Here is a 26,053-nt window from a genome sequence, read left to right as displayed (position 1 = left end):
CCCTGCTCAGCAGGGAGCCTGCTTCTCCCTCTCCCTCTGCTGCTCCCCCTGCTTGTTGGCGCTCTCTCTCGCTCTCTCTCTCTCTCCCTATCAAATAAATAAAATCTTTAAAAAAATAAAATAAAATAAAGGATTAGACTTTTTAAAAGGTCCACAAGATACTGATGCACAGCCCAGCTTGAGAATTGCAGGCTTCAAGGTGAGCCTGGGCCGCCCCTTCTCACAGCCTGTGCACACCCCCTTCGCCAAGGGGCATCTTGCCCTTTCTACGAAGCAGGAGCTGGGGAGGCTACAGAGCGGGTCGGTCTGCACAGAATTCCTCTGAGTAATTGCTCTAGTCTCTCCTCCCCCGGGACTGCCCGCTGCTCGCGTGTGACATCCACACATCACCATGGCACTGCCAGCACTGGCTGGTGGCACCGACAGGTCCCTCCCGTGGTGCAGGAGCCACCTGCGGCAGGTGCACATGACTCCTCCACCCAGGCCTGAGCTGCTGATTTTTACCAACTTTCTTGGTGATGCTGATGCAGAGGGTCCAGAAACCACATTTTGAGAAACCCTGTCTAAAAGAGCCCATGGAAGGGAAAAAAAAAAGTAAATATATTTTATTTTTTTTTAAAAGATTTATTCATGAGAGACACATAGAGAGGCAGAGACACAGGCAGAGGGAGAAGCAGGCTCCATGCAGGGAGCCTGACGTGGGACTCGATCCCAGGACCCTGGGATCATGACCTGAGCCGAAGGCAGACACTCAACCGCTGAGCCATCCAGAGATCCCATGTAAATATATTTTAAATGAACTTTATTGAGATATAATTTACCCAAAGGAAAATGTACCTGTCTCAAGAGGACCTTCTGACAAATGTAGTTATGCGTGTCATCAGGGCCACACACGATATGGGACATGTTCCCCAAGCCCCAGAAAGTTCCCTGCTGTCCCTTTGCAGCTGATCCTCTCTGACCTCCAGCCCCAGGTAAATCTGTGTTGTGTCTCTATAGGTAAGTTTATTTTATTTTTTTAAGATTTAATTTTTTGAGAGAGAAAGAGAACACAAGCGAGGTGATGGTAGAAGCAGCAGACTCCCCACTGAGCAGGGAGCCTGATGTGGGGGCTTGCTCCCAAGACCCTGGGATCATGACCTGAGCTGAAGGCAGAAGCTTAACTGATTGAGCCACCCCAGGTGCCCCTCTAGGTAAGTTTAGCTTGTTCTAGGGGCGCCTCGTACATCGTCCTTGTGCCTGCTGCCACTTGCCGGCTTGCTGCTTGGAGCCGAGCTGCCTGCCTGCGGTGTAGCCCAGTTTAGCTTTGCCCCAGTTGGCGATCTAACGGTCATCTCCAGGTTTGGGCCGTTGTGAATCCAGCTGCTATGAACGTGGGAATCCAAGCCTTTGGAGGTAGGTTTTGCCACCATCCTGTAATCCCCACACCAGCATACCACAAGAGTTCCCGCTGCTCCGCACCTTCCTACCCTGACGTTGCCAGTCTTCTGGGTGGCCGTTCTCGTCGGTGTGTGCAGGGCTAGCTCAGTGTGGTTTTTTTTATTTTTATTTTTATTTATTGGGGATCCCTGGGTGGCTCAGCGGTTTAGCGCCTGCCTTCAGCCCAGGGCACGATCCTGGAGACCCCAGATTGAGTCCCACATTGGGCTCCCTGCATGGAGCCTGCTTCTCCCTCTGCCTGTGTGTCTGCCTCTCTCTCTCATTAATAAAAATCTTTTTTAAAAAATTTTATTTATTTATTTATTCGTGATAGACATAGAGAGAGAGGCAGACACACAGGCAGAGGGAGAAGCAGGCTCCATGCAGGGAGCCCGAGGTGGGACTCGATCCCAGGATCCCAGGATCACACCTCAGGGCGAAAGCAGCCGCCAAACCGCTGAGCCACCCAGGCTACCCCCTCAGTGTGGTTTCTACTTCACTTTCTTTTCAGTCTAGTGTCACTGATACACATATTACATTAGTTTCAGTGCACTACAGTGATACCACAAGTCTATCAATTACATTGGCCTTTTTTTTTCTTTTAATATTTTATTTTTTATTCATGAGACACAGAGAAAGGCAGAGATGTAGGCAGAGGGAGAAGCAGGCCAAGGGGAGCCAGATGTGGGACTCAATCCCAGGACCCTGGGACCATGCCCTGAGCCAAAGGCAGACACTCAACCGCTGAGCCACCCAAGAGCACCCCCCCACTAAGGTATTTTATTTTATTTTATTTATTTTAAAAACTATTTATTTACTCATGAGAGACACAGAGAGGCAGAGACACAAGCAGAGGGAGAAGCAGGCTCCATGCAGGGAGCCTGACGTGGGACCCGATCCCGGGTCTCCAGGATAATGCCCTGGACTGAAGGCAGCACTAAACCACTCAGCCACCTGGGCTGCCCCCGACTAAGGTATTTTAAACAAAGACCCAGTCAGGGTCTCACACTGTTATTGGTCCCTTTCATCTCTTTAAACCTAGAACTTGTTTTCTGCAACACTGACTTTTTGAATGGACAAAGCCAGGTGTCTCGTAGAGTGACAGATATTCTGGATTTCTTTCCTGTAAGCTGCGGGAGTTAGGCTCAGTATAAATACATTTTTAACAGGAATATGACACTGGGTACTTAATTTTTTAAGATTTTATTTATTTGAGAGAGAGAGAAAAAACACAAGCGGGGGGGCAGCAGAAGCAGAGGGAGAAGGAGGCTCCATGCAGGGAGCCCGATGCGGAGCTCAATCCCAGGACCCCAGGATCATGACCTGAGCCGAAGGCTTAACCGACTGAACCACCCTGGTGCCCCGACCATGGGTACTTCTTTATTTATCACTCGATAGATTTTTAACACTGATTTCAGTAATTGGACCAAAACTTTCTCAAAAAATTCCGGGGACTAAATTTATGTATCCCAGTTTGGACACATATGGGCTTGTCATCTGTTCTTCTCAGCTACAGGCAGGGTAAAAGTAGGGTAAGACTATGAGACTTTGAAAAGCGCTTTAGAAACAGTGCAGTACCATACACAGTGCTGCACGTCATTCCACCTGCATTTGATTGGGCATTGGGCCTCCTTTGCTCCCTCTTGGGCTGTTTGTTCGTCCCCTCTTGCCTCTCCCAGCCCAGGACCTACCTGTCATAAAGTTAGGCCAGTTAGAGCCTTGGGCTCACCAACAAAAAGGTATACACTTTGTTATGACTTTTTTTTTTATGTAGGCTCCACACCCAGCATGGAGCCCGACATGGGGCTTGAACTCACGACCCTGCGATCAAGTACTGACTGAAGCTCAAGAGTCGGGGGGTTTTGTTGTGTTTTAGGATTTTATTTATTTATTCATGAGAGGCAGAGACATAGGCAGAGGGAGAGAAGCAGGCTCCCTGCAGGGAGGCCGATGTGGGACTTGATCCCAGGACCCTGGGATCATGACCTGGGCCAAAGGCAGACCCTGTTGTGACTCCGGCTAGTCACTCCGCATGGCGGGGTTTCCTACCGTGTACAATGGGTGTAGTGATACGGATTAAGGGATGTCTGAATCCACTGAAATTGTGATTAATGAGGCACTTCTTTCATTCCACATTTCTTGAACATCGGCTATCTCTCTACCAGGCTCATGGAAGGATGCAGAAAACAAGGTCTAGTCTCTGCACTTGGTCTGGCTGCCACCCCACAGTGGGTGCTCAAGCAGAGGAATCGCTACGGAGATTGGGGTTGTCTCTCCCCCCGTCTACTTCACTCCCCTGTCCCCTCCACTGTGCAGCACCTGTGTGGTCTGGCAGTGACCCCAGTCTGGGAGCAGGGGCAAGTGGGGGGTACAGTTTGGGAGGCACCTGATACTCCTAAGCCAGTCCTGCCAACCTTGCGATCCCAGGCCCCTGGCCAGGGTCTGGTTCAGGAGCCCCGGCCTAATGCAGTTGGGGATGTCACTGCTCTGCTCACTTCAGTTCCCAGATGGGAACACAACCCAGTCTGGGGCACAGAGATGGGAGGGAAAGCGTGCCCAAGGCTTCTGGGAAAAGGTGCCTTGCTCTTTGAGATACGAAATGTAATGGTTTCTCCCCATCTGGCTGTCAAAACTTAGGTGCCAACCACGGTTGGAGTGGTCACATGGAACCCATCATGGGAGCCAGCAGAGATCAGGGTCAAAGCCCACTGGAGTTGAATGTAATGTTACAGCCGGTCAGTGGTATCCAGGGACAGGAGCGCATGGATTTGTGCCCTTGACAGCCACTCTTCCGAAGCAGTATCGGAGCAGATTCTGGTGGTGGTGCCAGCTTTTGGCTTCTGTGTGGCCTTGTCGTGCTGGACCCTTGACCGAGAGCCCAGTTCCGCGAGGCTGAGTGCCCTGCTTTCAGCCTAAGCCCTGCCCTGCTGGCCAGTAGCTTGGTCTGATCTCCACAGGTACCTGTAGATCCAGAACATCTGACATCTCCTGCTCGAGCCAGTTCCCCACAAGGCCCTCCGCACCATGGCTCCTGCACCACTCTGCTGGTGGACCTGCCTGGTTGGGTCCTCCAGGCCGGCCTCTGCTATGAACATCCAGTCCTCTCAGCCCTCTCCTGCCCTTCCTAACTGCCCTGAAGCTGGGGTTTGGTTTGGTTTTTCAAATTAGAACAAGCAACAGAAAGGAAAACAGAGGGCAACTTTGTATTGCCTTATACTCTGGGAAAATCTCAATTACCAAAAGTCAAGGTATTAATAGAATCATGCTGTAAATGGCTTTGTTTTTTTTCAGATGGGAAAGACAATGTTTTTCAAAATATTTGTGTCGGTAGAGCATGTTGTGGTGGACCAAGGTTCTGCAGATCCTCCGCTGTGCCAGACATCAACCTCGAGAGACGGGAGGACGGGCTTTGGGGTGCGGGCAGAGCATTCAGGGTCAGGGCAGCCGCTAATTACCAGTGGGAGTGACGTGCTTCCATGGTGTATCCCCACCAGCACACACCAGCTGAATACCCATCGTGGATATGTATAATCTTTTAAACTATATAATATTTACTTGGATTTTTAACGTTAGAAAGCCTAAAATGAATTCTGATTGTTAGAACTGTCACCAACATTTATAAAAACAGCATAATAAAGATGAGCCATTACTTAAAACCATCATTTTACAAGATGCCACACTGAATAACTAATCTCATTTGTCACACTGACAAACGACTACGCGGACAGAGGTGCTGAAACGGCAGTGCACACTGGCTCAATGGGATAATGCTGAAAGCTATTATTAAACAGTTTATAAAAGCAGACTCTTGAAATGAGACTTGGAGAGAAAAACACAGGAACTTGGAAATGATAAAGTAAACTTTAGTTTTAGGGTTACCAGAGGAGTAAGAAAGTCTTTCTTGCAAAAAAAAACAACAAAGTTTTAGGGTTACCAGAGGATTAAGAAAGTCTTTCTTGCAAAAAAAACAAAACAAAACAAACAAACAAAAAAAACAAAAACAAAGAAAACAAGTCTACTTAGAAACAGAGGGGTTTTTTCCTTGAGTTTCAGCTTTGAGGGAACTGCTTGATGACAGCAGAACAAAGGCCTCGACAGAGGAAACACGCATGATGTCCCCAGAGGACCAAAGGCTTTTAACAAAGGTGACCAAACGTATCCTCTCTGCTACAGGCGCCAGATACACAGCAGTGCCAGGAATGTACAGGAGAAAGACGGCGGAGGAGTGCCGATGACACGGACGCCGTCTACAGCCCCTGGCACAGGGCCACCCCGAAGGTAACCACCCCGGGGCCTCCCCCGCATGCTCCTGGGAGGGGGGTTAAGGTCTGGATGGCTGTGGGGGGCGAGGCGCAGAGAGCAGCAGTGGCGCACAGCTGCCCAGTGCTCTGCACAGCCGTCCTGTCCACGGAAATTACCCTGCGTAAAACTCAGTGGCTGGCTTCGGTTTTCTAGAAGTCCCTTCTGAGGCTGGAGGATATGTTAGTGACCCTCCTCCACCTTTTAACAATTGGTGTGGTCAGCAAGATACTGTAGACAAAGCAAGCTTGGGTCAAGGCCCGTGCTGGGGGAGAGCAGGTGGTCTCTGGGGAGGGCGGGGGAGGGGCCGGCTGGGGGGCCCCACATCCCAAGGTGGCCAACCACGGCCACGTGGGGAGAGATGGCTGGGTCTCTGGAGCATTTCGGGCCAGTGCGTGAATGCGGAGACGCGTTAAAATGCCCAAGGAGTTGTCATGTATGCTACCTGAGAGGCGGAGGAAGCAGAAGGGTGAGGGGGATGGCAGCTTGGGTGTTAGACTGTGGGATATTGGGGGGACAGTACCATGTTACATGGGTTTCCTATGTCAAAAAATATAAAAGGCCTTGGTCACTCCTCAACCCACCCTGCAATAAGGATTCCATGCCTCTGGCACTGGTGAGCATCGCAGGCGCTTAGCTAATTTGACTGGATAAGTGCTGGCATTAAGACAGCCTGGCCTCTGTCAAAGAACTACGAGAAATTACACATGAACTGGTCATGCAACGTGCCAGTTACGTCCAACATTCAGAGGCCTCGGGGGGACGATTCTCTTCCTTGGGCTGGAGCCCTGGATCTGCCAGTCAGCCCCCGTGGCGGAGGACTTGGGTCTGTCCTCCCGGCTATGCTTGATCGGCCCATTTCTCTGGTAGCTTCGTGGTGATTTAAGCAAAACTTGAAGAATCCCTCCTAAGGGAAATAGGGTGAAAAACAGAGGCTCCTGTCCACGACAGAGTGGTGGAGAGGGGGCCATCTGGGCTGCTTGTGAGTAACTGTGGCAGGATCTGCTGTCTGGGACCCCAAGAGAAAATATAACCCAGTTCAGTCTTGCTGAGTGTCTGGAAGGCATTGCCTAAGGCAAAGTAGTTACTCCCCTGAAGGAAGTTCAAAACCGCCAGGTGTGTCAGCAACCAACTGCCTCTGCTAACCCCCATCCCTAGAGAGGAGGGGCAGGCCAGTGTTGTCCCCTGGTGCATGCAATCAAAAGGCTCCGGCCAGAGGCCCCAGGCTGAATTAACCATTTACTGGTCTCGCACTAACAGACTGTACCTGCTCTAACAATGTGCTGACTACACACTGATCTATGGAAACCCCTCGAAATTTGGGGGAGAAGGTCAAGTTATCAAGGTCAGACAAGTTGGTCTCTACCTACAGATCAGCAGGCTTCCTCCCCAGTGTTTTCTCATGCATATTTCCACCATTCCTCAGTGTATTGGGAGGGGTCTACAGGACCGGGGTCTAACTACAACCGGTTAATTCAGCTTGTGTAGCTAAGTAGTGAAGCCTCTCCTCGTGGGTCACACAAATTGGGAACCTATAGAGCTGCTGGTTCCCTAGATGAATGCTGCTGGAGGCAATGGTGCTTTATCATTATGTAGATGATGTTAACATGTGTTGACTTGTCCTTAGTCACTAGGATGGGAGGGAAATACCGACAAGATTCAAGGTCTGATTCAGTCAGTCAAGTTCCTGGGCATCATCTAGTCAGTAAGACAAAAGTAATGCTGAAGTGGTCACTGATAAAATACAAACCTTCCCATTCTCTCAGGGAAGGGATTACAGGCTTGGACATCTTTTATTCCCCATCTACTGCGAATGTTAAGACCTTCAAGGGGCACCTGGCTGGCTCAGTTGGAAGAGCATGTGATTCTAGATCTCAGGGCTGTAAGTTCAAGCCCCATGTTGAGTGTAGAGATCTTAAAAATAAAAAACCTTTAAAAAAAAAAAACAAAGGATCTCTATATGCCTTGGTTAAAAGGGAAGCCAATTGGGTTGCTAACCAACAAGAGACATTCTTTTCTTTTTCTTACTTTTAAGTAATCGCTACACCCAACATGGGGCTTGAATTTACAACCTCAAGATCAAGAATCACATGCTTTACCAACTGAGCTAGCCAGGCACCCCCAACAAGAGGCTTTCTTAAAAAACGGTAGTAGAACAACTACAGGCCCTGGGGGGTCCTTAATGCCAGGTGTGAGTTGTGAATTACAAGGAATTTCATATTCGGAAGGGTTTGGCTGCAGCTTGCATCAATGACAAAATGGGAAATCAACTGAAGTTACTTGAGTAAACCCCAGAAGATTCTGTTCTCCTTGGAAGAGGACACCATTGGAAACACTGGTTATATTACCAAGGGTTTGACTGGAATGTCCTTTTTTTTTTTTTTTAAAGATTCATTTATTTATGAGAGAGAGAGAGAGAGAGAGAGAGGCAGAGAGAGGCAGAGACACAGGAGGAGGGAGAAGCTCCATGCCGGGAGCCCGACATGGGACTCGATCCTGGGACTCCAGGATTGCGCCCCTGGCCAAAGGCAGGTGCTAAACCGCTGAGCTACCCAGGGATCCCCTGGAATGTCCTATTTGAGAGAGACGTGCATAGGCTCAAATATGACCAGACAGCATGAAGGAACTACGGTTGATGTTATGGAGCCCAAGAAGCCCTGTGGAAATAATCAGTCTTACCTTGCTTACAAAGGCTCCCAGGAGCCCTACCAGGTGAGTAAGGAGGGTCATTTCCTGGCAGCCTCAAGAACTTCAGGATAATTTAGGGACCTTGAGAAGGAAGTAACCCAATTCTACAGGTATCCATAGGCAAGTCAAGGTGGCAAGTACTTGGCTTGGCTCTTAGCCTTGAAAAACTGTTATAGGCTCAATCTGAAATTCCTTATGAGATGCTTTAGCAAAGTGGATTTAAAAGAACCTATACAGCCAATCACTATTCTTGCTGCACATATGTAAATAATTGGACCAAGTTTGTTAAAACTGGATTTGCTTTACAAACAAAAAAAATTTTTTTAAAGATTTTATTTACTTGACAAAGAGACAGCATGACCAGGGGGAACAGAAAAGGGAGAAGCAGGTCCCCTGCCAAGCAGGGAACCCAATGTGGGGCTCAGTCCCAGGACCCTGGGATTATGACCTGAGCCAAAGGCAGACACCCAACGAACCGAGCCATGCAGGCGCCCCACAAACATGTAACTCTTAACTTGGCTACCTTTGACAGAGTGATTTTAGAGAGGGAATAAAAAAGTTTCCGTAACACATCTTTATGGGAGCTACATTCTAGTCCTGATCATCCTTGAATGACTGTTTACCTATAAAATAGGCTGGATCCTGAATTCCTCTGGTTTCCTTGCAGATCTGGCTAATTTTCTACGGAACTGCACAGGACAGGCCTGACTTTGAGAGCCCACTGGTAGGACAGCCTTCTGAAAGGAGACAACCCTTTAACTGAACTGACTTAACTGACCACATTATGAAATACAGAATAAGATGCTAAGTCTATACACCAGAGCTCCAAAATAATGGCTCCATGAAGGCTGAGGATTCAAGTTGGTACTAGGGAATGTCTGCAATTAGATGCAAGGCACTTTCATCCATCAAATCTTATCTATGCTGCTTTTCAGCAGGAAGTAGCTAGAGTGGTCATCAAAAATGAAGAATGTTGAAAAGCCAGGGTGGGTATTAGCTAATGAGGACTGAACACCCACCTGTTGTTACTTAAGAAAGATTTGCCATGTCTGTGGTCTGTAAGACATTTGTATTATCGTCCCCAGGCTTGCATTCATGTCCCTTCCTCCTACATTGGGTAACGTCTTCCTGTCATGGACCACCACTTATGCTGAAGTTCACAATCCCTCCAATGGCTGGGTGAGGAAAGGACTTCTTTACTGGGTGGCTGGGGCGTTTCCTGTTGCAGTTTATATTGCTGCTGTGGCTAAGGGCTGCAACTCATTTCCCAGTATCGGGCTCTAGGGTCAGAGAGAGAATGGCACACAAATGTTACACGGGCCATAAAGATATAGGGGTGGAGTGTAGGAGTGCTGACAACACTGACTCCATCTTTGGCCTTCCATCTTGTGCTACCTACTGGCACACAGGTGGTGACGCTTTTTAAATTTAAATTGAAGTTAACATGGGGTGCCTGGGTGGCTCAGTTGAGCATTTGACTCTTGGTTTTGGCCTGGAACATGATCTCAGAGTTGTGAAATAGAGCCCAACTTCTGGCTCTGTGCTCAGTGTGGAGTCGGCTTGCAGTCTTTCTCTTCCTCTCCCCCTCCCTCCTATGCATGCTGTCTCTAAAATATGTAAATCTTAAACAAAAAATTCCAGGGGCACCTGGGTGGTGCAGTCAGTTAGGTGTCTGACTCTTGGTTTCGGCTCAGATGGTGATCTCAGGGTTGTGAGGTCAAGCTCCTTGTCGGGCTCTGCACTCATTAAGGAATCTGCTTAAGAGTCTCCTTCTCTCTCTGCCCCTCCATCCCTACTCGCTCTAAGGTAAGTAAATCTTAAAATTCCAGTCAACATACAACATAATATCAGTTTCAGGTGTGTAACATAGTGACTCAACATGCCAATACATCAGCTGGTGCTTCTCACAAGGGTACTCCTTAACCCCCTCACCTATTTAAACCATTCCCCACCCCCCTTCTGGTAACCATCAGTTTGTTCTCTACAGTTATAAGTCTATTTCTTGGTTTGCCACCCCTACCCCCTACCCCCACCCCACCCCCACGCTGCCCTATCCCGTTTATCCTGTTGCTTGTTTTTCCTTAAATTCTACATGAGTGAAATCATACGGTACTCGTCCTGGACTGACTTAACTTATTAGCATTATACTCTGGATCCATCCATGTTGTTGCAAATGGCAAGATTTCATTATTTTTTATGGCTGAGTACTATTCCATTGTATCACATTTTCTTGATCTGCCAATCTATGGACACCTGGGCTGTTTCCATAATTTGGCCAATGTAGTACATAATGCTCCCAATAGGCACTGACTACATGTGTCCATTTGAGTTAGTGTACTTGTATTCTCTGGGAAAATACACAGCAGTGCGACTGCTGGATCCTGGGATAGTTTTATTTTTAACTTCTTGAGGAACTTCCATACGGTGCACTTTTCCACAGTGCATCAGTCTGCATTCCTATCAACAGTGCAAGAGGATCCTTTTTCTCCACACCCTCACCAACACTTGTTTCCTGTGTTGTTGACTTTACCCATTCTGACAGGTGTGAGGTGACATCTCCTTGTAGTTGTGACTTGCATTTCCTTGATAATGAGTGATGTTCAGCATCTTTTCATGTGTCTGCTGGCCATCTTTGGAGAGAAATGGTCTTTGAAGAAATGCCTGTTCATGTCTTTTGCCCATTTTTAAATTGGATTATTTATTTTTGGGGTGTGGAATTAAAGAAGTTATTTATACATTTTGGATACTAACACCTTACTGGACAGGTCATTTGCAAATATCTTCTCCCATTCAGTAGTCTTTTTGTTCTGTTTCCTTGGCTGTGCAGCTTTTAATTTTGATGTAGTCTCAATAGTTTGTTTTTTTGTTTTTCTTTGCCTCAGGAGACCTCTCTAGATAAACACTGCTATGGCCAATGTCTGAGAGATTACTGCTAGGCTTTTTATGGTTTCAGGTCTCACATTTAGGTCTTTAATGGATTTTGAGTTTTTCTGTAAGATAGAAGAATGTGGTCCAGTTTCATTATTTTGCATGTTGCTCTCTAGTTTTCCCAACACCATCTGTTGAAGAGATGTTTTTTTCTCCATTGGATATCCTTGCCTCCTTTGTCTAAGATTAACTGACCATATAATTGTGGGCTTATATCTGGGTTTTCTATTCTATTGATCTATATGTCTATTTTTATGCCAGCACCATACTGTTTGATTACTACAACTTTCTAATACAACTCAAAGTCCAGAATTCTGATGCTTCTGGCTTTGTTCTTCTTATGACTGTTTTGGCTATTCAAGGTCTTTTGTGGTTCTATACAAATTTTAGCATTGTTTGTTCTAGTTTCATGAAAAATGCTGTTGGTATTTTGATAGGGATTGCATTAAATGTGTAGATTGCTTTGGGTAATATAGGCATTTTAACAATATTTGTTCCAATCTATAGGCATGGAATGTCTCTCCATTTCTTTGTGTTAGCCTCAATTTCTTTTATTGGTATTTTATGGTTTTGAGAGTCTTTCACCTCTTTGGTTGTTTATTCCTAGGTATCTTACTATTTTTGGTACAAATATAAATGAGATTCCTTCTATTTCTGCTTCTTTGTTGTAGGTGTACAGAAATGTAATAGATTTCTGTACGCTGATTTTTGTGTCCTGTGACTTTACTGAATTCGTTTATCAGTCTTTGTTTTAAAGTCCAGTTTGTCGGGATCCCTGGGTGGCGCAGCGGTTTGGCGCCTGCCTTTGACCCAGGGCGCGATCCTGGAGACCCGGGATCGAATCCCACATCGGGCTCCGGTGCGTGGAGCCTGCTTCTCCCTCTGCCTGTGTCTCTGCCTCTCTCTCTCTCTCTGTGACTATCATGAATAAATAAATAAAATCTTTAAAAAAAAAAAAATAAAGTCCAGTTTGTCCAATATAAATATTGCTACTCCTGCTTTCTTTTGACACCCACTTGAATGATAAATGTTTCTCCGTTCTCTCCATTTTTTTTTTTTTTAAGTTCTAAAATTTAATGGTAAAGATCAGGCAATGGTTATTGGTCAAGTGAACCCACATCAATAGCTGTGAAGTGTGCAGACACTAGTTCTTAAATAAAGGTGACAAGTACCAATGAGATTCTTAAAACACTGTTCAGGATCTAAATAAATGTGATTCTGGACATAATTCAATCCACAAGTCTAATTGAATGATAATGAAATCATTAATAATTAAACCAAAGGCATAATTTTCCAAATCACTTTTAGTTAAACGGAGTAAATTCTAGCTTTTTTAAAGTCTAAAGTTACAAAAAACTCAAAGCAACCTATTTTTCTACCTGAGATCAAAACAAGTTTCTTTTTTCCTGTCTAAACATAATTCTTGGCATTGAGGTAAATCTGAATTCACACAGTATACTTTGTCAAACTTTTCCAAAAAATGTTAAGCCCTGCTTTATAAGCTCTCATGTTACAATACATATTTACATATTTTTTTTCTTCAAAGACTGACAAATTTACCAGGCTAATAGGCATGTAATAGGACCATGATACTACTATTGTGAATAGAAAAAAGCCGTTCATTTATACAAAGTGTTCCTATATGGTGCAATATGAAATGGGATTACTATGTACATACACAAATCACCAAAATTCAGAAACTGAGCTCACTTTGAGAAAATTCTTTTTGGAGCAAAGGTGGTCAGGTTGTGTCCTATAACGAAAATATTGTGTATAAGAGTTCTGAAACCAAGTATTAGCCTAAATTGGCAATAACTGCAACTTAAATTAAAAACTAAACTTGGGAGTCCCTGGGTGGCTCAGTGGTTTAGCGCCTGCCTTCAGCTCAGGGCGAGGTCCTGGAGCCCTGGGATTGAGTCCTTGCATGGAGCCTGCTTCTCCCTCTGCCTGTGTCTCTGCCCCTCTCCCTCTCTCTGTGTCTCTCATGAATAAATAAAATATTAAAAAAAAAAAAAAAACCCAACTAGATCTTTACTGTGGCTATGCAACTTTTGCTTTGTGGCCTGCAAGAACTTTACTTTTTTTACTGTTTACTTGTTTACTGAGGTAACAACCTCTTATTTTTTGCCTCTCTTCGCACTCCACCCGTCTCCAGCCTTCTTCTTCATGGCTGTCTTTGGCAATGCTTCCAAATCTTGTAAACAAAAGAACCTGCTAACGTAAATGTGGAGGAAGAATATGAACCAAGAAAAAAAAATATTACAAGGAAGTCTGGGCGGTAGTATACCTTCAAGGGAAAGGGAATCTAAAAAAAATAGCGGATCAGTACTCCTGGCCCTTCTTGCACATTGTCTCCTGATTTAGAAGAGCATGAAACCAAACTGTCAAACTCTGTAATGACTTTGAAGGAGGAGCTACAGAAGTGAATACAGGATAAAGAAATACAGCAGCAGCTTTAGCTGTCAACGAGTTTCTTTGCTCTGGCATTGGCAACATCAAGACAGTCTTTGTTGGTGTCAGCCTTTTCTGTGATCCAGTCTACACGTTCATTTTGAGTGTAAATCTCATTGACTAATTCAGGACCATGTTTTTTAGGTTTCCTAAGATACTACCCATTTGAGTCAGGTTCTCTTCCATCTCATCTTCTCTGGCATCATTAGTTATAAGTAATGTATCCACCACCAGCTGCTCCAGAGGTTGGTTGTTGAGGCTGATTGTCGCTTGGCTGGCTGCTTATATATTCAATTACTAGAATATATTCATTATTAATATTCTAGAAGAGTTGTCTCCATCATCTCCACATGTTGCCTTGTAGGCCTTACCAGATTCAAAGTTCTTTGTCCTACTAAGGGAGCAGACACAAAGGCCACAGAACTTGCTGAGTTCCATTAAAGTCTTCTCTGCTTCTCTCATTATCTTTATTTGGTTCATGCCTTCTATGCGGTTTAGTTCCCCTTGTTCATCCAGCATAGTGATAATCTTGATTCCTGTATCCTAAGACTCAATACCAGGACTCTCCTGGTACTTTCCAGAAACTCATCAATAACTTGGTGGGCTCTGAGCTGAATTTCTTCTGATGACAGATTATCAATGATGAATTAAAACTTTCAGTAAGCACAGAAACTGAAATGCAGATATTCAAGCAGTTTGGCCATGCCTCTTTGAGCCGCAGCAACTTGTACACTGCCCAGACTGGACCTGGAGCTGTGTACTCCTAGCACCTATGCACACCAGATCCCCCATCCCCTAACTCTGAACCTGCAGGTGTCTTTAGGTCTAAGAGTCTCTTGGGGCACGTGGCTGGCTCAGTCGGTGGAGCATGAAACTCTTGATCTTGGGGTTGTGAGTTTAAGCCCACTGTTGGGTGTGGAGATTACTTCAAAGTAAAATCTTAAAATGTTTTTAAGTCTCTTGTAGGCAACATTTGGATGGGTCTTTTGTTTTTTTATCCATTCAGTCACCCTATGTCTTATGATTGGAGCATTTAGTCCATTTGTATTCAAAGTAATTATTGACAAGCATTTATTGTCACTTTGTTTTGTGGTGGTTTATGGGATTTCCTGATACTTTTTTTTTTCATGCTTTGCTGGTTTTCTTGAGCAGTCTGAATTTCTCCTTTCCATATTTATATTATGATTTATGGTTACCATTAGGGTTGTATATAACCTCTTTTGCATATAGCAGTCTAATACATATTAAGTTGATGGCTGCCTGTTTAAACCCATGCTAGACTCCTATCCTGCCCCACATTTTAGTATATGTTGTCATACTTTGCATCTTTTGTGAGTTCCTTGAAAGATTTTAATAGAAAGTCACTTTCACGCTTTTGTTTCCTACCTCCACAGTTACTTTAGATCTCTTCTATAGAGTCTCCTTTAGGGATCCCTGGGTGGCGCAGCGGTTTGGCGCCTGCCTTTGGCCCAGGGCGCGATCCTGGAGACGCGGGATCGAGTCCCACGTCGGGCTCCCGGTGCATGGAGCCTGCTTCTCCCTCTGCCTGTGTCTCTGCCTCTCTCTCTCTGTGACTATCATAAATAAATAAAAAAAAAATTTAAAAAAGAGTCTCCTTTAGTATTTCTTGCAGGGTTGGTTTAATGGTCATGAACCTTAATTTTTGTCTGGGAAATGCTTTATTTCTCATTTTGAATGCTAGCTTTGCTGGGTAGAGTATTGATGGCTGCATTTTCCCCTTTTAGCACTTGGGAGCAGATCATGCCTTCCCTTCCAGCTTGGAGACTGACTGATGAAAAACCTGATAGCCTATGGGTTTTCCCTTGTAAGTAATGGATTTATTTTGTCTTGGTGCTTTTAAGATTTTATCAGTATATTTTGCAAATTTAATTACAATGTCTTGGTGTTGGCCAGCTTCTGTTGATTTTGATGGGTGTTTTGTGTGTCTCCTGTAACAAGATGTCTGACTCCTTCCCCAGAGTAGGAAATTTTTCAGCTACTACAAGTTTTGTGTCCCCTTCTCTCTCTCTTTTAAAATATTTTATTTATTCATGAGAGAGGCTGAGACATAGGCAAAGGGAAGCAGGCTCCCCACGGGGAGCCCAGTGCAGGACTCGATCCCAGGACCCTGGGATCAACACCCTGAGCCGAAGGCAGACAGTCAACCACTGAACCACCCAGGCATCCCTGTCTCTTCTTCTGGGACTTCTATAATATGAATGTTATTACATTTGATGGAGACAAGAAGTTCCCTAAGTCTTGTAGAATTTGTTTTGTAAAATTTCTCTCTTGTTCAGCTATTACTTGAAATCATTGATTTGTTGCTCTTTTTCCAGCCTGTTCATTAAATCATGCATGCTTCTAATCTCATTTATTGCACTCATCTTTTATTCTTTTTTAACTCCTGTGTTAAGGGTCTCACTGATGTCTTCCAGCTCAATCCCAGTGAATATCCTTATGATCCCTGGTTTAAATTCTTCATCAGGCATGTTACTTCTTTTACACTTAGAGGTCTCTGGTCATGACCTTGCCTTGTTCTTTGATTTGGGATAAATTCATCTGCCTTCTCATTTTCTCTAAGTCCCTGCCTGGTTCTCTGGGTTCGCCAATTATGTCTCTTACTCCTGAAAGTAATGGCCTTATAAAGAATTCACGTAGTGCCCAGGGCCTGGTGTTTCACACAGTGCTGTGTTTTGTACTTTTGTGTTCTGGCTCCTCCTTCCTTTAGGCTCTTTGTCTGCAGAAGTTCTCTTTGCCTGCTGTGGGCAGTGTTTGGCCCCTGGCCTGAATGTTTTGGTTGGTGAGTTTTAGGTGTACTTTGATCAGCTTGTGAGATGAAACTTGTCACCACCTTCACTGGAAATGAGGCCCTGTAAAACTGGTTGGGAGACATGGTATGGACAGGGGGTTGTGCTGGTCTTCTGGATAAGGGGGGCCCGCTCCACTTGGACTAAAGCAGGCTTGATTGAGAAGAGCAGTTCTACTGAAGCACAGGGGTGTGGGGCAAGTTAGGCAATCAGTGTAGGTGCTGCACTGGTTCCTGCAGGTGTTTATACTGAGGGGTGTGAGCGGGCAAGGGCCGGCCAGCTTCTCTACTCTTGGAGAGATAGCTCTGTGAATGCTGTCTTCGGTCACACTGTGAGAAGATAAAATAATCTCCCTGCTGGGTTCCACCGGTTCAAACTCTTCGGATCGCTGTTTCCACAGTGTCTGTCCTCAGGTTGTCTGCCTTCTTTCCAAAAGAAGCTGCAATGCCTCCAGACTGAACGCTCTCAGAGCCCCACCTGCTAACACAACTTCTGGCTTTAAGTCTTACTGGTTCCAAGAACTCAAGAAAGTGAGTTTTCCAAACCAATGGTTCTGAGGAAACGTTTTCCTTTTGCGTTCCATGTTCTTTTGTCTCTCTCAACCTTCTGCATAACCTGGGCTCCCTCCTCTCTGCAGCAGGCAGGATCCATTTCTCCCCAAACTCCATCTCTATGTCTCCTACCTTTGGTTTTAGTTGTGGGATTTATTCCGCCAGTCTTGAGGTTGATTTCTGAGGTATCTAGGATAACTGAATAGTTCTATTTGTGGGATGAGGCAAGCCTAGGGTCTTCTGCTGCCATCTTTCCCCTCCACACTTTAGATAACTGTGACCTCATCATCGTGTTCCTTGCTCCAAAAAATTGGGAGGATTAAGGTCCAGATAGCTGAAAGTATGGCTTAGAAAATAGGGGTAGAAGACAGCTGCCCAGTGCCCTGGATCATCTATCCACCCACCCAATTGCCTCTGTCAATAAGTTGCATAAAACTGTGTGTAAATAGTATATAGACAGGTTTGATTGTTATTTTAGTCTTAAGGTCCTTCTCAGTATGGAGGATGTGGTACTGACCTTCTAAAGAATAATGAGATTTTAGGGTTATTCTAATTCAGAGTAGCTGCCCTGGCTTAAGAATGATTAAAAGTGTAGATTGTTCATTCCAAATACTAGAAGTACCTAAGCAACAAAATTGTTCTAAAAGGATTTTTAAGATGGGATTGTTAGAGAGCCAGGCAGCTGAAGTTATCTAACATGGTAGCCTAACCCCAAGTGATGTCCTTCACTGGCTACTGCTGACCTGTGGATGGTCATGTAGCCTGTACTACCTACAAATGAGAACTGCATTAACAGCTAATAAACATTTATACAATTAGGCAGAGAAGTATAAGCTTCACTTAAACAATGCTAAAAACATTTCCCAATGTTTTAGAGTTTGGTCAGTCTTCTTGCACATACCAGCTCAACCTGTTTGATCTTACTCCATACCCCAAGGTATTACATCCAAAGTAGATAGATACAAAATAATTTTTCAGAAACCAAGATTAAAAGAAAGTGGGCCACTAAGGGAGATGGGTCTCAGATTAAACTCTGCATAAACTGGAGTGTGTGGAACTAAATACGGCAAGACCTTCAGTTATTGATGCACAACTTAGTAAACTTAGTGAGTGTCCTTTTAGATGTAAATTTGCCACTCAGAATTATTTACCTCTGTGGCCCACGTACCTGAGTCATACTAAATTTGTCACACTCGGGACCAAAGACAACTCTTGGAAGGTGAGGGGAGGTTAGTTTACTGTAACACAGACACGAAATATTTGTTACTAGATTTTCTAGAATCACAAGTGTGATACCTGCCAACTACTGTTTAAAATCACTGGTATAAAATGACTAGTAAGTACATAGCTCTTCAGTGGAGAAAGTGTTATCACACCATGTTTGCTGAATGAAAAAAAAAGCCCAGAAAAACCCCATTGCTTTTGCAGGTCTAGTCCTTCTTCCACAGCAATTGTTACAGTCCTGAAGAGGCTAGAGTACAGTCAGCAAGGGGCCCAAGTGGACCAACAGTTCATCTTGGCAAGTATATGTTTTATTTCCTTTGGTGCCTTGCACGGTAAGGCACTAATAATGATATAACAGAATAGAAGAAATGCCCACAGCAAATAGTTCTAGTGACAATTTACTAGACAAGTTACAGTTTAATGACGGTGGTGGTGATTGTTTCATTTTATTATTTTTTACAATAAGGTTGTAACCTTTATACTCCACACACACAAAATAAAACAAGTGCTTATGAAAGAGTCCCTGCCCCCACCCCCCTTTCCAAAACATCCTGAACATAGCAATAGAACAGAAAAATCAAGACATGTTTGATTTCAAAATTTCAATAAAAAAGCAAAGTATGTAATGCAACAGCTGTTCAACTTCCAACTCTAAATAGGCACCGTAAAACAAAACAAAACCTCTCAGTATTTAAATTTCTCCAACACACTTTCCAGTATAAATGCTCTGTAATCAGCTAGTAATAAATGAGAACAGAACCTTAGAACAGAAGTTATATTGCTTCCCTGCTCCCCCTTTCTCTTATAATTAGAGGGTGGAGGTATTAGGGGATACAAAAGTCAGAGGAAGAAGAATTAAAAAGAAAAATTCTGAAAGCTGTTGTTTGTGGACTAGAAAGGAAGACAGCATTTTACAAATGTTCAAAAAATCCCAAGGCAAGCAACACAATTCGTTCACTATCACTCCTACTAGAAAGAATAAAGATATCGGCATCTTATTATATAAAACTGTACTTTCAGAATTGCATTACAGGTTCACCAGAAACTATGGATGTAGTTTTTAGGCTTCATCAGGGAAACAAGTTCAGTTCAGATCAAGTTAGATACTGTGCATCTAGCCTATTTGGATCGGAGTCTGGAACTTCTCACTGTTACTCCCAACAGCTGTAAACTAAACAATAGTATGTAACTCCATAGGAAGCTTAAGGATTGAGGATATGTACACAGCTAATTATATCTCCCCTGCTTCGCGCTCTTCAGAGCTCCTCCTGTCTTCTGATCTGCCATTAGCGCTCTCATAGGACCGCTTCTTATCTTTTCGATCTCTGTCACGAGGTGATCTGTCTCTTGAATTCCTGTCTCTGTCACGTGATGCTAAGTCTTGGTCTCTGAATCTTTCTTTTGAGGATCTGAAAAATATTAATTTGAGGAGCAAAATGTGTTGGGAAACCCAATATCCAAATGAAAGAATCGGATAAATATTAAGGTACTGATAGCTGAAGTTATACAGAATACATCCAAGAAAGACAAGAGGAGCCAGTTTTCTGACCGAAAAGAGCACTCACTACCTACCCATTCTGACAAGGGAGATGGGTGAAAACAAACAGCTAAGGGTCAGAAACCATAAGCTAAAATAATGACTTAATGGAGGATATTCTCATTATCTGAGGCAATCATAAAGGTTTTCCAATTAATGGCAAACATATTTGCCATTAATGGCAAAAGGTTTCCAATTAATGGCAAACATAAAAATAGTATAGAGACAATACCTTAAAAAAAATCAAAGTGTTAACTAATTTTTTAAAAAACAAAATAGAGGTTCCAAATTGGGTAGAAACTAAGGATGTAGAATGGGGGGTCAGCAGACCTTTTTCTCTTTGCTGTCTGGCCAGAGATTCAATTATTTTAGGGGGTATTCTTCTTCCTTTTCTTTTTATCAACCCTTTAACAATGTAAAAACCACCCATAGCTCCCTAGCTATTCAAAGAACAGGTTATGAGGCCAGATTGGCCTGCAGGCAACAGTTTGCCAATACTTGACTTGGATAAGAGAACTAATCAATGACATGGCTTTAAATAACCCTTTATTATTTTTGCAATCTTCTTTATTCTTCCTGAGTGAGCTTATTCAACCAAAATAAGAATGGAAGACACAGAAAGATGGTCATCCTATATCCTGATTAACCATAATGGTTTCTTCATATCATCTCTCCATTCCCATACTCAATTTCATTAAGAAAGGTAAGTGATAACAAGCTCATATCAGAGATTCAATCAGAAGGAAAAGCAAAGGATATTATGGGATCAGAATATAAAATCTATACTTTCAACATCTAGAATGAATCTGAATCTGTAATATATAGTACATTTATTTGGTTCTTAAAGGTGACATAGTACTTTTTATATAATCATCTCACTTAACCAGGCCTCAGATCCTAATTCTGAACACAGGTCAAGTAATACTTTGAACTTCTAAGGCAGGAAAAAACTTTCTCAACTTTATTTCTAAAACTGAGTATAGATTAAACCAAAATTGTCAACTTTGAGTATTCTACTTGTTTTTTAATAAGCATGATTTTTCAAAAGATGTGTGTGTGTGGGGGGGGAGTCACAGTGCATATCTGGTTATACTAATCCTCTCCAAAATCTTTCTAAGAATGGAATATGGAGAGAGATGATGCCTAAGAATTAAGGACACAGTTGCAGGTAAGTCTCAGGTCAGTACTAACTGGAAAATAACCATGAGATGAGCATCAACTAGGATTTTGTGAGAGATTACAACATCCCATCCATAAGCAGTTTACTTACACTATGTCAATCAAATTACCACTAATCCTGATAACATAGGTACTTCAAAGATGGGGAAGGACAGGATAATGATCCTTGGCCAAAGGCCACTGAACCCAAGTAGTCTCTCAAGTCTGCACTAGGTGTTTGAACAGACCAGGAAGTAGAAAAATGCAAGTAAGTCCTCATTTATTAAGATAGCTGTTGCCAAGGAAATGTCACCAACAGAATTATATCAGACCAGCATTTCACAGTTGGGGAAAAGCATATAGTAATAAGACTTGTAACTTGGACCTTTACCTTGAAATTTAAACTCAAATATTTAGCAATTGGCTGCTAATTTTTGGTAAAAACACAGAAGATTGCTTTGATAAAGAATAAGTTGCCGAGATTAGAAGTGCTCTTGAGAAAAGCAAAAACTTTTAATAGTTATACAAAAATAAACCTGTTTATGAACATGCTGAAAATATTAAGGGTGTCATGTAGGATAATGAAAAACTGTCCTATACAACTTCAAAAATGCAGGAATCATTAGGGACTAGGATAACACAATCCCCGGTGAGGAGACATGCCCCTCCCTTCCATCCCCACCCCCATTTAATAAAGACATTTAAGAGTTCACAGATACCAGAAACAATGACCAGTGGGCAGGTTCACAAAACAAACTCTCTAGGCCTTCCATCAACCAGTAGGGTGACTCTTAAAATATACAGTTCAGGTAAACCACAGGGGAAAATTTCTACATTGATCTGTGATATTCAGTCCATCTCAAATATCTTTTTACTACCTGGTTTTACCTACTAGCTGAAGCCATTTTTATTTCTCTGGTATTTCCCTCATCTAAACTCTTGTATTACTCTGGATGTACACAGTAGCACTTTATATGTTAAAAGATGTTAGTCTTATGTTCTAACTTGAATAAAGTTGCTCAACTATGGTATACTTCTTGGGTTATTTTTTTTTACTAGGCCTAGTATAGAAGCAAGTATATAATTCTTACTGATTAATGTTACTTGAACTAGTTTGCTAACAAGAGTGGAACAAATGTTCTCACCAAAAAAAAAAAAAAAAAAAAAAAGGATAAACACCTGAGGTGAAGGATGTGTTAACCACTGGTGAGACCCCTCTTATAATGTGTGTGTGTGTGTGTGTGTATATATATACACACACACACACACACACACACCTCAAATCACTACAATGTACACCTTAAATATCTTTTAATTTTGTCAATCATACCTCAATAAAGCTGGAGGAGGGGGGAAAAGAACTACCTGGAACAAGGCAAAAATATAAGGAAGAAAATATTTAGTGACAGCCTATTCAACAACTCCACCTATGAGTGGTTTTAAGGAAAGGCTTCCCTCTCCTCCACCCCCTCCCCCAAAGACTCTGTGAATTCTACCATGGGCTTTATGGAGAGTAAGTGATAGAAAATTTAAGACTAGTAGGTGCTAGGCACTCAAAAAAGGTTTATTACATATATGCTCAAGAAGAATTGACATGAAAAAAGCAATTATAAGCATGGTTCATGTTCCATAGAAATAACCTGGCTTAAGGACCACCTTGTGACCTGAGAAGTTTTGGGAGCTTGTGAGTGCTAAGGCTCTACCACATTCCAATCCTTTGTCCTGACATTCAGGTCCTTCAACACACCACACTCTAGATCTGCCCTCCTTGCACCTTTCAAGTTTTCATGCCAAGAAAGTCTAATCTCAAATTCTGAATCCACCCCACCAAGCTAACTATATATAGCAATGCATACCTATGCTGCAGATAAAACAATATACCAGAATGTGTCTGCTCTGAAAAAGTGCACCAGCTCAAAGAGGTTTGGAAAACAGGAAGTCAAACAAAGCTAAACTCTTTAAATGAAAGGACTTCTCAGAACTCCCAATCCGCCAATACACACTGAAAAAACGGAGTACTGGTACCTAAAATTGCCCACAAAGTACTTTTTTTTCCAAAATACACTGAGCAGAGAAAAAGCAATAACCTCTGCAGCACATATTGGTTCCAATTTCTTACTCTGGCTCCTAAGTGTATTCTTTAACTACCCATATAATCAGGGAAAAAAATGTTATACACTCACAAATGTGTACATGTGACCAGATGCAAGTTTCAAACCAATAGTATTCCAACTCTAAACCATAAAGGTAGTTCCATATCCTTTTATGGACACCTCAGTACCTCCTCCTGGATCGCTCTCTGCTCCTGTCTCTAGAACTGTGCCCACTTCGCTGGTGGCTGCGGCTGCGGCTTCGGCTGCTAGAGCGGGATCTGTGGCGATGGCGTTTCTCCCGAGATTTGGATCGAGTTCTCCTCTTCCGTTCCCGTGACATGGAGCGAGACCGATGTCTGCGATGCTCTCTGGACCTGGACCTACAAAAAACATTTGCTTTACTTTTTAACTTTCTCAGCAATGCATTTCTCCTTTACTTAAAGCCTCTTCTTTTAAGACAAATGATTTCTCAACATCCTGACTTAATGCCATTTCTATTTCTAGTTGGCTAAATCTACACCAAAATAAGATGCTGACATAGTAACTACATACTAGAATTTCAAAATAAAAAAACACTAATTTCAGAGTCAATCAATATTGTACAGATTTAAATCAAGAATATCATAAATATGGGATCCTTGGGTGGCTCAGCGGTTTGGCGCCTGCCTTTGGCCCAGGGTGTGATCCTGGAGTCCTGGGATCAAGTCCCACATCAGGCTCCCTGCATGGAGCCTGCTTCTCCCTCTGCCTGTGTCTCTGCCTCTCTGTGTGTCTCTCATGAATAAATAAAATCTTAAAAAAAAAAAAATCACAAAAATTAAGAAAACAATCCACACATCCACAGCACTACTACATGACAGGGATTGTATTCTCTAGATGATTTATGAATATGTATTTCATTTAAACTTTTAAGATTTTTGGTATACTTTAGTAACAAAGTATGTATCTGATGGACATGGATAAAAGTGAGGAGAGGCAGGAAGGAGAATATTATCTAGGATAAGTCACTAAGTCTGAATTTAAAAGGTTATAGGACCATCAAAGTAAGTTTGAATGCTCACAATATGCTTAATCACAGTATAATAACACAGTAAGACAGTTCTCTATTAAAGCAGTACTTAGTTTTGAGAGAAAAAAACTAACATACATAAATCATTTTAGAGAACTTTATTTGAAATGAGAAAAAAAGTGTTTACAAGTACAGTAAAGGAAAACGGTTTTGAAGAAGCCAAGAGAAAAACCCTTTGATGTGTGGGGTGAGGGCTGGAATGGGACATGCAGAGGACATAAAACATCTGAGAGAAAACAAATAGGAAGAAAGGTATGGAATGTTGTTTTAAGGATCATTTTAAGAGTGACAGCAAGGATCTAAACTTGACTTTTACAATTGCACAACTTTTTCACTGTTTGACTTATATTCACTAAATTCACTTACATTCACTAAACATGTTTTTTAAAGATTTTATTTATTTAGTTATTCATGAGAGACATATAGAGAGAGGCAGAGACACAGGCAGAGGGAGAAGCAGGCTCCATGCAGGGAGCCCGATGCAGGACCCGATCCCAAGACTCCATGGTCACGCCCTAGGCCAAAGGCAGGCGCTAAACCACTGAACCACCCAGGGATCCCCTAAAAATGACGGACTTATACACTTTAAATGGGTGAACTTATGGTATGTAAATAATACCTCAATAAAGCTATTAAAAATTTCATCACCTTATGAATATGGTGTTTTCTCATAATTTGATAAATTCAAAAGCGTATTATTCAGGTGATACAATTTACAAACCATTTTCAAGTAATAATTTTTTTTAAAAGATTTTATTTATTTATTCATGAGAGAGAGAGACACACAGAGAGAGGCAGACACACAGGCAGAAGGAGAAGCAGGCCCCATGCAGGGAGCCCGACATGGGACTTTATCCCCGGTCCCCAGGATTACGCCCTGGGCTGAAGGCTGTGCTAAACCTCTGAGACACCCGGGCTGCGCAAGTAATGATTTTGTTAAGTGAAGTTTAAAAGCATCCAACTTATGTCAACATGAAATTTTGTTAAATGTAATTTTGTTACTCATTTTGAGCTATTATAATGAACCTATGTCTTTCAATGCATAATTCTTCTTTTTTTTTAATTTTTATTTATTTATGGTAGTCAGAGAGAGAGAGAGAGAGAGAGGCAAAGACACAGGCAGAGGGAGAAGCAGGCTCCATGCACCAGGAGCCTGACGTGGGATTCGATCCCGGGTCTCCAGGATCGCGCCCTGGGCCAAAGGCAGGCGCCAAACTGCTGCGCCACCCAGGGATCCCCATAATTCTATCTTTTAAAAAAAAATTCTAGACAATTATTCATTTAAAAGGAATTTAGGGGGCAGCCCCATGGCTCAGCGGTTTAGTGCCACCTTCAGCCCAGGGCGTGATCCTGGAGACCCAGAATCAAGTCCCACATCGGGCTCCCTGCATGGAGCCTGCTTCTCCCTCTGCCTGTCTCTCTCCCTGTGTCTCGAATGAATGAATGAACGAACGAACAAAAAAATAAGTAAGTAGAATTTAGGGGGTCTGAGTGACTCAGTTGGTTAAGCATCTGCCTTTAGCTCAGGTCATGATCCAGGGTCCTGGGATCAAGCCCCAAGCCGGTTTCCCTGCTCAGCAGGGAGTCTGCTTCTCCCTCTCCTTCTGCCTCTGCTCTTTCTCTCAAATAAATAAATAAAATCTTTAAAAAAGAATGAAAGTATTACTGAGTGCACATTTACTATTCTAGGTATAGGAAGACTGAGCAGCAAATAAAGTGAAGTCCTTAACCTCATGGAGGTTATACTCCAGAAAGAAGTCAACAAAGAAATGTGAACTAGTGAAGAAAGAATACATTAAAAAGGAAAAGGTGGGACGCCTGGGTGGCTC

General features: G+C 43.0%; 1 protein-coding gene, 1 long non-coding RNA gene and 1 pseudogene across 22 annotated transcripts in view; 1 reads left to right on the top strand and 2 right to left on the bottom strand.

Annotated features, from left to right (window-relative positions):
• Window positions 1–1,893: 1,893 nt before the first annotated feature.
• Window positions 1,894–22,238, top strand: LOC140605205 (uncharacterized). The gene is made up of 4 exons (XR_012007918.1): window positions 1,894–5,697; window positions 15,531–15,610; window positions 18,572–20,607; window positions 21,023–22,238. It is a non-coding gene; the product is annotated as an uncharacterized lncRNA (long non-coding RNA).
• Window positions 12,333–14,432, bottom strand: LOC140605372 (synaptosomal-associated protein 23 pseudogene; annotated as a pseudogene).
• Window positions 18,654–26,053, bottom strand: part of LUC7L2 (LUC7 like 2, pre-mRNA splicing factor) — a 62,420-nt gene continuing 55,020 nt past the window's right edge. For all 21 annotated transcript variants that reach the window (XM_072777379.1, XM_072777375.1, XM_072777377.1 and 18 more), the window contains 2 exons: window positions 23,344–23,535; window positions 18,654–19,776 (listed from right to left, as the gene is read on the bottom strand). In XM_072777379.1, the coding sequence (XP_072633480.1) occupies window positions 19,599–19,776; window positions 23,344–23,535 (370 nt within the window). In that variant the 3' untranslated portion in view covers window positions 18,654–19,598. The remainder of the gene's footprint in view (window positions 19,777–23,343; window positions 23,536–26,053) is intronic.

Source organism: Canis lupus, chromosome 15, assembly GCF_048164855.1.
Source record: "Canis lupus baileyi chromosome 15, mCanLup2.hap1, whole genome shotgun sequence".
NCBI lineage: Eukaryota > Metazoa > Chordata > Mammalia > Carnivora > Canidae > Canis > Canis lupus.
The sequence above is the reverse complement of the archived record's forward strand: the minus strand, read 5'-3'. Positions and strand labels throughout refer to the sequence as shown.